Genomic DNA, 12,586 nt, shown 5'->3' with positions numbered 1-12,586 from the left:
TACTTGGAGATATTCAAATCTCTTGCATTATAGCATGAACCTTTCAGGAAAAATAATTATAATTTTTTTGTGACTTTCATTTTTATCAATGCATATCAGTGGATTTTTGTTCTTTACAAAAATAACAGGTAAAAACAGACTAGCCAATAATTGCAATTCTGTTGTTTATGCACATGAATTAAAAGAATTTCATTTATCCAGTGAGATGCTAAAACAGCAGGAGGCAATTGAAATGTTGTCCCTTGCCAACTGACAGAACGCAAATGAAAATTTTTATATATAAATGTAGTCTTAAGAATAAAGCAAGACATACTGGAATATTTACCTAGGTAACACAACATTTACTAGGACTTAGCTTTAAGATCTAGGAATATAATTAATTAGGCTGTCTTTAAAAGCATCAATTCAAAAGTGAAACAGAGAAAATACAGAAAATGAAACATTACCTTTTTTTGTATTAAACAAAAAGGAAATTTAAATTTCAGCTTTATGCACACACAAAAGAGCTTACAGGATGCAATCTAGGACATAACATTAATTTTAAGTATGTAGATAACTATCAGATGGATGAAAATTCAATTTTTTTACTTCTCTAAACATATTTATCTCATGAAAAAATAAATTGCATTTTTCTACTACCAAAGCACTACACTCATCTTACAAACAATTCCAAAATAAGTAAGTGTAAAACCCATCCTTCCTCTTTAACATTTTCTGTATGAAGTTTTGTTTCTCTTTTTGAAGTCCTTGAGATTAAGTGTTTTCTCAGGTCACATATCAAAAATCAATTATAAGCTAATAATTATTTTAAATAATCAGTCTGGACCAGGTTAAGAAAACACCCATCATGCACCTAACTATGACACAGCAGAGAAATTACGCTGAGAAAATACAGTTTGCAGAGAACACCTGAGAAATGATTTAGCAGTCTTTGCTTACACCAAACTACAAGAAGTTTTCATTAAACAGATGTCAACCAGTTTGTGTGCACAAATGTATAATTTTTAGTTTACCTGATTTCAAAGATAACCATTATTATCTCTCAACAGGTGTCCCAGTTTACAGCCGCATGTATTTGTAAAAACTCTCTCTGTGCCCCTGATCCCTCACATAAAAAAAACAAACAGCATTGAGCATTGAGCAGTTTACCAAGTGTGGTAGAATATCTGTATTCAATAGCCTTGAAACCACGTTCTTCTGATCTCCACAGCCTGTCTCTGTCCTGCTTTCTCCACTGTTACTACAGCAGTCACAGGCAAGGATAAGGACACTTACCAATTTTGTAATTTGAATGTTTCTGGGCTCAGAATACCTGAGCATACTGTTCTGGGATTTTGGCTTCCACTTACTAAAAAAAACATCAAACCCCAAAACAATCAAAAGAACTATCTACTCACTGTAGATGCTAAGACACCACACTGCAGACCGGAACATAATGGAGCTGAATTCAATTTTATGTACGTATTCATTTTGTATGTGACACAAATAGGGCTACTTACTCTTAAATAAAGTTTCCAAATAGTCTCTTCCATAGGTCCACACAACTCTGGACAGTCATGTGTGAGAACACACTCCCTGGATGTGTCTCCTCATGGACCTCATGAGACAGTGAAATGTAAATTTCTAGACTGCCTACACACCTGCCTGCATTGATGTTTGCACTCAGAACTGTATAGTTCCATATAGAAAATGTATGTCTCCCCTTCTAATTCCATTTTCATTTAACTCAAGTTGAGTGACTTAAATTTACTCATTAAAATTATTTATTTAGAAAGCAATGTATTGTTCTATACATAGATTCACCACTGTGGAGAAAAAAAGCTTTTCCTGTCTTTCTTATTCAGACAAGTATTTAATGGACCTTAAAGAGTATTAGCATTTTCTTCAACTATACTAATGTCTAAAAGTTAAACTCAGGCACCAAAAGTTGAAAAATTTATAAAGTCTGGCTTATTTCATTAATTGGAGATCAGAAAATTCACCTCTAGTTTAATATACTTCATGTCCTGCAGCAACAGAATTCTCCTGAAAGAACGCTGCAAGCAAAAATATTGTCAAGTGTTTTAATAACTTTGTTTATACAACAGAAATCTCCATTTAGGACTAGAAAGACACATAAATAATGGAGATTACAGAAGTTCAAAGATACAATAAGGATGGATCTTAAGATCAACATTAGGTATAAAAGTAAAAAATCACCCCATCTCTCCTGAAACTATAAAATCAACTAGGAAAAATGAAAAGGTTTCAAGGGGAGACTGATATATTAGGAAAATATGTAACAGTGAAAATCAGTTTGGAACTAATCAGAGAGCATCAAACAAGGCTTCATGTATATGCTGCAAAAAGAGTAGCTATAGTTTGCTGCAATCACAGCAGCATTTGAAAAGATCACTTTATTAGTTAATCAGACACCTGGTATCTCCTTCTACTGCTTCAAGTGGTAGTGCCCAAAATACTGCTAACATCATTTGAAAGGAGCCATTTGGTGCACAAGAAGAAATGCTGAGAAGAATCTCTGAGCTTTTCCTAAATCTGCATTTCAATGACTTCCAAGGTTCATGAGCAGGTGCATGCAGAAATCCAGAGAGTGGGGATCTTTATGCAAAACAACCCATATGAGGATTTCATTTTAACTGTAGAATTATTAATTTTTTTAATATTTCATAACCTTATTCCTACATTAACATCTAAATTATACAAAATGTATTTGTTTTGTTAGCATCACCAAAACACTGACTTCCAATATAACCATTACTTAGATCTGGCACATTTATTGGTGTATTGCGTGTTTGATTTTCAGACTAGAAACACATTAAATATATAAAGGGCCTTTGGAATAATTTTACTTTAATTAGGTTTCACAAATTAAAAGAAATTCGCACATATACATTTCTATATTTACTTATAGAAGTAACTAGTGTTATCAATTTTGCACAAAAGAAATGAAAATTTACAATGTATCAGTACAGACCATTCCTTGCATTTATTTTTTCCTGTATCTGTTCTATCCTAAACTCTAAGCAAAACAGTATTTACTTTTGCTTTTGGGTTTCTGCAAGTAGGCAAAATAAGGACACTGATTTCTCTACCCAGTTGGTGACAATACTTGCAGATAAATAGCACCCTTAAACTACTATACAACTCATTTTTCATGTGCAAACTTGAAGTCACAAATGATTTTTCCCAACCTACAGAAATAAAACCAAGTGCAGTAATTCAAGTCAGCTTATTTCCTTGCAATGCCAGACTACATGTGCAAGAGTCTAAATGCAGCTGAGTTCGATTACACCTTTACAGACTGTAACAGTTTCCATTTAATGATCAGGACTATTCCTCCAATAAAAACAAGGATAAGAAAAAAAAAAAATAGGCCAGGTAGTTAATGATGCCAACTACTGTCTTGCAGTTCAAAGTACAGTGAAGACAGGCAGAACGTAACTGTTCTCTTCCAGATCAAATAAATACTAGATAAAGGAACACCATTTAAGGACCTGCTTTATATGAGTATAGCCACAGAAAGAAATATAACTCATCTATATTGCAGAATGTTTTAATTTATAAAGCTTGAAACTGAAAGGAATACTCAGATTTAGACTGACCTCATTATATTTCACTTTTACCTCTGCCTTGAGCCCACTAAATTCAGTTTCATTTAATTTATCATCTAAGAAGGCATTCAGTTTGGATTTAAATGACACTGCCAGATGAAAACCACACGACTTTTCACAGTTATTTGCTCAAAGGTTGATTGGATCTCTTAGTAAAATTGTCTGCTTCATTTCTAATATTCCTGTCTCCAGTTCCTAACTCTTCTTTCTTCATATACTGTTTTCAGTTTAATGTCTTCTCACATTATGCAGGGAGATACTTTTACAAACTAATTAAGTACCACCTGATCTAAACACATTGAGCTCCAGCTCCCACTGCACAAATATTTTCCAGGCCCTAGGCCCTGATCATGCTAATGATCATCTTTTTAATTTTTACTCCATCTCCATATAAAAAACCTAAGACTAGAATCCAAAACTTTTTTCCCATATTACACTTTCAATTAAAAACAGAGACACACAGGGGTAAAAAAACCCAGCATTTACTACTCCTGCTCTCAAGGCAGAAACATAAGACACAGAAATGGATTCAGTATGTTAAAGTTAAACATTAAATAATTTTTAAAAACTTTCTTTGAGGTCAGTAGGTTGTTTTAGGAAAGAATGCATTATAAGCATCAGAATAACATGAGGTAGTAACTGCAGAAACTCCGAGTAAGTAAAAGTGTCTTCACTTACTTTGCAATTTCAAGTCAATCTTCTTATCAAAGCTTTTTTTTTTTAATACAAAGATATATATATTTCAGAAAAATGCCCATTGACCTGCATCTTACAGCACAGAACATGATAACTGGAAGTACTTTAATGTTTTCTACACAATGTGTCAGTCTATACTAGTCCTCAGTTCTGAGGACAGCTATTTCTTGGCCATTTGCAGCATTTAAATAATTAGACACAAGTGAGAAAAGCTCCTCTTCAGAGACTCTTAAGGAGTCTCCTGGGATGACAGAAGTTTCAGGCCATATCATGAAGTTGAAAAGTGGTATTCACATAATCACAGAAAGGCTGAGGCTAGAAGGGCCCTCTCTCTGGAGGTCAGTTTGACCAATCCCGCAGCTCAAACAAGCCCACCTAGAGACAAGACATCTCCAGGCAGCTTTTGAATACCTCTAAGAAGGGAGCCCACAACCTCTGAGCAACCTTGTGCCAGCGTTCAGTCATTCTCACAGTGAAAATGTGATTCTTGATGTTCAGAGGGTACCTCCATTGTTTTAGTTTCTGTCCACTGGCTCTTGCCCTGTCACTGGGTATCACTGAAAAGAGGTACATACATTGATAAGACCCCCACCAAGCCTTCTCTTCTGCAGGCTGAACAGTCTCAGCCCTCACAAGAGATTTCCTCCAGTCCCTTAATCCTCTTCATTGTACTCTCTTCAGTATGTCCCTGTCCCTCTTGTACTGGGGAGTCCAGAACTGGACACAGTATCAGGCGTAGCAGAGTAGGAGGTGGAGTAACAGGGCAGAGCAGAGAGGAAGGATAACCCACCTCAGACTGCTGGCAATGTTTTCTCTAATGTACCTCAGAATGTTTTGTGGCAGGGGCCTATAGAAGAATATTTGCTAAGTAATCATGTTGAGGACTACACACATACTTGTTCCTCATCATTTACACTTGGGTCACAACAATCCCATGCAATGCTACAGGCTTGGGGAAGAGTGGCTGGAAACCTGTCCAGTGCAAAAGGACCTGGGGGTACTGGTCAACAGCTGGATGAATACAAGCCAGCAGTGTGCCCAGGTGGCCAAGAAGGCCAACAGCACACTGGCTTGTATCAGAAATAGTCTGGCCAGCAGCACTAGGGAAGTGATTGTCCCCCTGTATTCAGCACTGGTGAGGCCACACCTTGAGTACTGTGTTCAGTTTTGGGCCATCACTACAAGAAAGGACATTGAGGTGCTGGAGCATGTCCAGAAAAGGGCAACAAAGCTGGTGAAAGGTACAGAGCACAAGTCTTAAAACGACAGGCTGAGGGAACTGGGGTTGTTTAGTCTGGAGAAAAGAATGCTGAGGGGAGATTACACCTGAAAGGAGGTTGTAGCAATGTGGGGGTTAGTCTCTTTTTCCCAAGTAACAAGTGATGGAACAAGAAGAAAGGGTCCCAAGTTGTGCCAGGAGAGGTTTAGATTGGATATTAGGAAAAATTTCTTCACTGAAAGGGTTGTCAGGCACCAGAACAGGCTGCCCAGGGAAGTGGTTGAGTCGTCATCATCATCCCTGAAAGGATTTAAAATACGTGCACAGGTGGTGCTTAGGGACATGGTTTAGCGGTGGACTTGGCAGTGCTAGGTTAACTTTTGGACTTGGTGATCTTATAGGTCTTTTCTAAGCAAAACGATTCTGTGATTCTATTCTATCTTTCAGCTAATCAATTCATAACAGATCAATACAACGTAACTCATTAAATTAGCTTTTCAAAAATACTGAATTATCCTTTTAGCAGCCTCTTTCTTACGATTAGGACACAGAGGGAGAATTCAGTTTAAGACAAATTCCACAGACAGCAAGAAATACACCAAGTATTTTTTCATAATATGATCTTGTTTCTGTAATTCTTTTATTTATACTATGTTAAATTAGCTGCCTTAAAAAAAAAAATAATTAAAAAATCCACACAGCTTTTCAATAAAAGAACCAAAAGTCAGCAAAGAAAATAATTAAATATAAATGAAAATTTACTGGAACAAATGTATCATTTTCACATGGGCCCACTTTGCTGTTTAGTAATCATCTCCTCACTAGACAGAAAACTGTAAACATGTGACTCAGTCATCTACCTTTGTTACTAATAAATTATATACTTTCTTACATTTGGCAATGCGAATCAGATATACAAATGGCAAGAAAATTCACAGCAGCTACTACAGAAGACTTTTTCTGCTCATCCCTAAAGTGCTTGAGACAGAGAGAACAGCATAGCCAAGGAGATTCTTAACATAACTGAAACTTTCAGTTAAATGTATTTTAGATTATCACATTTATTTTTTAGCTTGAGTCAGTAACTAGTTAAAATCTTTCTGCCTTTCTGAAGTGATCTAAATACTGTTTCTAAGCATTAGTTGTTCGCAACAAGAAAATAACATTCATGTTGGCGAATTGGGTTAAGAATGGCAAGAATTTTAAATTATATGAGGAAAATACCTCTAACTTCTACAAAGTGTCTTGGTAAAATAATGACTGAATCATGCTACTGAAAACATCAATCTCTAAAAATGTAAGTGGAAACTGAGCCTGTCCATAAAATTATGAACTCGACTCAATGCCTTGAAAATAAATTATATACAAGAAACCCTTGTGATTTTTTACCCCTTTTCCCACAAAGGCCACACAAATTTAAACAGCTACTACAGCAAAACAGCTACTAACAAACACAATGTCCTTTAGTTGACAACTCATGTAAATTACAACTGGGTTTATATCAAAGTAATCAACTGCATAAGACCAGGCCAGAGAGTGTTGTTATAAATCAAAACTTTGGCTTAATCACATTAAAACTGTCAATAGTAGCAGAAGACTGACAATATATCAATTCAGTGACATAAAACCCCATGAGAAATTGCTGTTACCATATTAAACCTTCAGATATTTTGATAGCCAAAACCAATGTATTTTTCCACTCAGTTCATAGCCTTTTAAATCACTGAAAACAACTCTTAACAGGCAGACTAACATAATCAAAGTCTTAATTCCTGTTGTGGCCTTACATAGAGTTATTAGAGGTATTTAGAGTTATTTAGCTTTAGATTTTTAGGCTTTGCATATGTATTTATGATGGAGTGTGCTCTTATTGGCGGAAGCTGTTCCTCAAACCACAACTTAAATGAACTTCCACATTTCTTCTAGGCAAGGAGTCATACCTGGGGCAGAGTGAAAATACAGAGATCTTCATCTTCCTTTGAAACATAAAATGGTTTGGCTTGGAAGGGACCTTTAAAGGTTATCTAATCCAACCACCCTACCATAAGCTGTATCATCTTCAACTAGATCAGGTTGCTCAGAGCCCCATCCAACCTGACCTTGAATGTTTCCAGGGATGGGGCATCTACCACCTCTCTGGGCAACCTGTGCCAGTGTTTCACCACCCTCACTGTAAAAAATTTATTCCATTTATCTAGCATGAATCTACCCTCTTTTAGCTCAAAACCGTTACCCCTTGTTCTATCACAACAGGTCCTCCTAAAAAGTCTGTTCCCATCTTTCTTGTAAGCTCCCTTTAAGTTCCAAAAGGCTGCAATAAGATCTCCCCAGAGCCTTCTCTTCTCCAGGTTAAACAACCCAGCTATCCTCTACACAAACACACCTGTATATAGAGCTACTATATAACATTATGTGGCAACCATGTGTCTACCACAGCTAGCAGTGACTTATTAAAAATGTGGAGGGCAGCACATAAAACTTCAGACTGCTAAGAGCAAGGTACATTTTTCTGGATAGCAGCATGAAAATCTTAATGTTTGGATGGAAGGACATTGAAAATATCTAAATGAACCATTATGACTGGCTGTTATCCAGAAAAAGAGCTCCTAAAAAGCTGTCAAAATATCTTTAGAATATATAAATAGTATTAATACTGCTTTCTTTTCCTGTTGTAACATTTTTCAAAAAATATAATACCTGCAATATTTCATAAATTCAGTGACTTAATGTAGAAGATCTAATGGACATACCTCTCTCAGTGAGCAAGTTTGCAATAAAAGTGGGATATTTTTGCCAGGATACTTATACCAGGACAAAAAGATGCATTCAAACCTCATTACACACAACTTACTCTGATTTTTGGTAAAACCCGACGAAGTGTTTCTGCAGGATTCTGTCGCATCAGGACTGGAAGATTTGCCACCACACTTGTTCCTTGGATATCCTGGCCAGAACTTACAAAAATATACACATACAACACATTACTCTCTATGATGGTTACAAGCTCACAGCTTTCATTTAAAAAAAGAAACAAAACAACAACAAAGCAAACAAGAAGAAAAAAAAAAAAAAAAAAAAACCAAACAAACCCAAACTACCCCAGTTGTTCATACAGTAAGTCAAGAGAGACACTATTTTTTATATATATTATGTAGTAGAAAACAACATTAAAACAATATTGATCATAAAAGCTTGATTCTATTACTCTTAACTGGAATGTTCGAATTTTTAGTGTAGCTTTGGGAAAATAAAAAACCTTGAGGGATCTTTTCAAACTGGATGACAAAGGCAGAGATACAAGTGATAAAGCATAGGAAGGGGGAAAAATGAAGATATAAATGAAAATACATTCAATACACAGCAGCTTAGGAGAAATCTACCATTTTTTCCTTTTGTAGGAAAACAGTCAGATGTACGGTCAGAAATATATTGACAAACATTATTAAAGAAGAATGCAAAAACTTGGTTAGATTACAGATCTTGTACATATCTCCTTATCCTGTCTCTCTCAATGGTATCCTGCAATTGAAAAAGTTAAAAAAAAAAAAAAGTAAAAAAAAAAAAAAAGTAGGATGGGAGGCAAAGAGTAGACAGTGATGAAGAAAAGGCATGAGATGAGAACAAAAACTAAACAAGTGGATAAACATCTAGAATGGCATCAGAAAGGGTCAGGCCACCAAAAAAACCCCAAACAAACAACTAAACATCAACACATTCTTTTTCCTGTTTAAATGAATAAAATCCATTTTGATAAATTAATTCAGATTTGTTCCACCAGCTAAGCAGCTCATTTTTAAATAAGCACGCAAAGTTCAACTGTACACACACAGGCACTTTTCTTAGTGGGATACTACAAGTAAATGTACAGTATGATTACACACATAATCTTCAAGTGAAATCCATAGTAAAACTACATTCAAACACTCCCCATCCATCATCATTCCAAGTCTTTTCAGTGATACACATGAGAAGAGGCAGAGGACTAGATACATAATTCAATCACAGGACAGTAAGTCTGCACAACCACCTTCCCCTTTCAGTCTGCCTCTGAACTTTATTAAGGAATTCACAGTTAAGATGCAAAGCCTTCCTGAAGCATTCAGAGCTGAAAAGATCTCTACGCATCCCACTACTATTTTACATCATCCTTAACATTCATGTCTTTCAGAAGATCAAATGAAATTATAGGTACAGTCACGCAGGCCAATTTAGATCTACTTTGCTAAATGCATATAACATGTGCTTTTAAAAATGAGGATATGTTTGCACAACAAGCAAGAAGCAAAAGCAAAATCTCTGGTTAAAGGGAACAGAGACTAAAACACACCAACAGAAATATCGTAATATCCTACTGTAAAGATTTTTTTTCCTTGCACTCCATAATTTGCCAGTGAATCTGGCTGTGGCAGATATGTGTCTCTTTTTGTACAGAATAACACTAAATGCCTTCAAATTGAAATCAAGTGTCTAAAGCATATATGATGCAACCAACCCAATGTTAGATTGTATGTCTGCCTCTATGAACTTCCCTTTAAAATCAATGGAGAGAAATAGGACTCAATACAGAGCAATTTATCCCAGCCTAAGTAGATGGGATGGAGAGTGCCACTGAAGGGAGACAAGCCCCAAAGGCAGCTACAAAGACCAGCTCTCCTGCATGCACCTGTATTGTCATTAAATGATGGCTCCTGCCCACAGAAACTCACTACTAGTCACAGTCCTACAAGCATTCATGTTTATGCACAACTTCACCATTTCAAGTCCCACTAATTTCTCACCTAGTAATACATTAACATCTTTAGAAATGCTTGTGGAATTAAAGTACCTAAATAATACAACTAACTTGGGAAAAAAAATACAACATTCCTACCTCCCCAAGTTCCAGAGCCATCGAGAAGAATCCATCAGAAACTTGGTCATGGCAATAAATGTTCTAAATTGGTGCTACACACCATGAACGGAGCAGCATTTTAGTCTTTTCTAATGGACAATATACACATTAAATATTACAATGATAAGAACCCAAATAGAAGAGTTATCATAAACACTAAGATAAGTAACAAGTGAGCAGAAAGCTGTGAGCACTGTACTGAGGTTATCACACATTACTGCCATCAGGGCTGCAACATCCTGACCTACTGAGCAAAATTTGGGAATCATTCCCAGAGCAGAGACTTCACCTTTATTGTGTCTACACATTTACAGTAATAGGGTGAAAAAAATCACAGTCAGCTAAAGAGGTCAACACAGATTTTAAAAAATAAAATACACTGAAATTCACAATATCAAAGTGCAAGTACAAAAATATTTCTGAACAAAATTGAACAAGCTGAAAAAGGAAAAAATTAAAGATAGAAAATTTTAAGGTCAAGAAGAAAATGTCTGACAAAGCATAAAAACAATTATAATTTCCTAATTTTGTTTTAATGTAGGCTATCTTTTTCTCTTGGTATCTACCTTACTTTAGGAATACAGATTTCTAATCCAATACTGCATTTTTTCTAAATCTTGAATTGCTCTAAATACTATGTATTCCATCTGAGAAAACGATCAGTATTTTTGTAGTTTTTTATCCTCTCCTAAGACTACTACTGATGTAAAATTAAACTAAAGTAAATTTTCTTAAGAAGCATTAGGAAGCAATTTTCTGGCTACTTAACATATAACACCACTCTATATTTTAACTGCTGCCTGTAAACACAAGAATGTTGACAAGTTTTAATGGTAAAGCTACATCAAAGCCTTATTTAATGTTATTCAAACTAGAAAGAATAGATGAGAGTACAGATTTTAGACTGGTTTTAATATTAGCATCCCTGCAATCTTATTTGGTAAACATGTCTGATCTGCCTCAAAAAAACATGTCTCCACATAACATCCAAACTCCATCAAAGGGCAGTATTCTGTCAACTACTGAAAACGGACTAAATTAATTATTAACATCTGATCTATTAACAGCTTGCAATATATTTTAATTATTTTAAACCATTTTATTGTCTAATTACAGCCATGAATTTTAAAGTCTTTCACACTTGTGGCAGATTTTTCTGAGTATCACATACTAATTCCAACAAAGCTTTAAAACAGAACTGAGAATCCTAGAGCTTCCAGAGTGAAAACGGGTCACAAGGGTAGATGAGGCCCACAACTTCCCACAATACAACTTGCAAGGAAAAGAAGGGTACTTTTTTAATACCAAGGAATAATAAAAAAATGTTAAGGTAACTTGGAGAAGCTATTTAATTGAAAATATTATTCATGTTGCATAAAGATGGAAGAAATCTTAACTGCTAGAAAACTTAACCAAAATGCAACATTTACCTATCAGAAATGCAAAGAAAAGGGCGGTATTTCCCTTTAAACCAGAAATGCTTAGTATCTGGCTTGCTGCCAATTAAAAATGTGAAGCAGGAGGTATTTCAACACCTACACAGCCTGTAATTTTCCAACTGCTGAAGATTTTTCTTCTATTTCTACCAAAGAAGCCATGCCATAGATTTTCTTTAAATATTAAAAGACTTCAGGATTATAGTGAATTATTGCTAAATGCTCAGCTTTAGACATTTTTGTACAAATAAATACATTAAAATAAATGCTAAATATTTTCTTCAGAGTCACAGTAAGCTCAACGTAATGCAGGTGCTATTTCTTCATTAACAGTGCTAACTATAGCAAAACTCAACAGAGCCCTATACTTAGAAACAATTTAGCTCAACCTCTTTCATGCTATCCACATAGGTAATACCATTTAAATATAAAACTTCAGGACTCATCTTCTGAGTTCATCCTACAGGCGATCCCAGTGACTTTATGATGCTGGGAATCCTCAACCAGGGGAAAAAGCTCTCATTCCTGAACACTTCTGTCCTAATACTTGCTGCCTCTGCAACATCAGCTGCTCACTGCCAGAACTGGGCTAACTAGAAGGCTCATTGACGAGCTGGCACATTTCAAGCACAACTGTAGCACTAAGCCCCACCCTCTTGCTCCTGCATTTTTTTTTACCTGCTTTTTTCTACCTTCATTAAATGAAGTCTACATTATGTGTGCAACTGCCTTG

At 35.6% G+C, this 12,586-nt stretch overlaps 1 protein-coding gene across 2 annotated transcripts in view; it reads right to left on the bottom strand.

Moving 5' to 3' along the window:
* PPP4R4 (protein phosphatase 4 regulatory subunit 4) overlaps positions 1-12,586 on the bottom strand; it is a 64,504-nt gene that overhangs the window by 33,580 nt on the left and 18,338 nt on the right. Inside the window, exon 3 of one of the 2 annotated variants that reach the window (XM_051621950.1) lies at positions 8,378-8,480. The exons of the other annotated variant lie outside the window; for it this stretch is intronic. Within the exon in view, the coding sequence (XP_051477910.1) occupies positions 8,378-8,480 (103 nt within the window). The remainder of the gene's footprint in view (positions 1-8,377; positions 8,481-12,586) is intronic. 2 annotated transcript variants of the gene reach the window in all.

The sequence above is a fragment of the Apus apus genome, chromosome 5, assembly GCF_020740795.1.
Source record: "Apus apus isolate bApuApu2 chromosome 5, bApuApu2.pri.cur, whole genome shotgun sequence".
Taxonomy (NCBI): Eukaryota; Metazoa; Chordata; class Aves; order Apodiformes; family Apodidae; genus Apus; species Apus apus.
The sequence above is the reverse complement of the archived record's forward strand: the minus strand, read 5'-3'. Positions and strand labels throughout refer to the sequence as shown.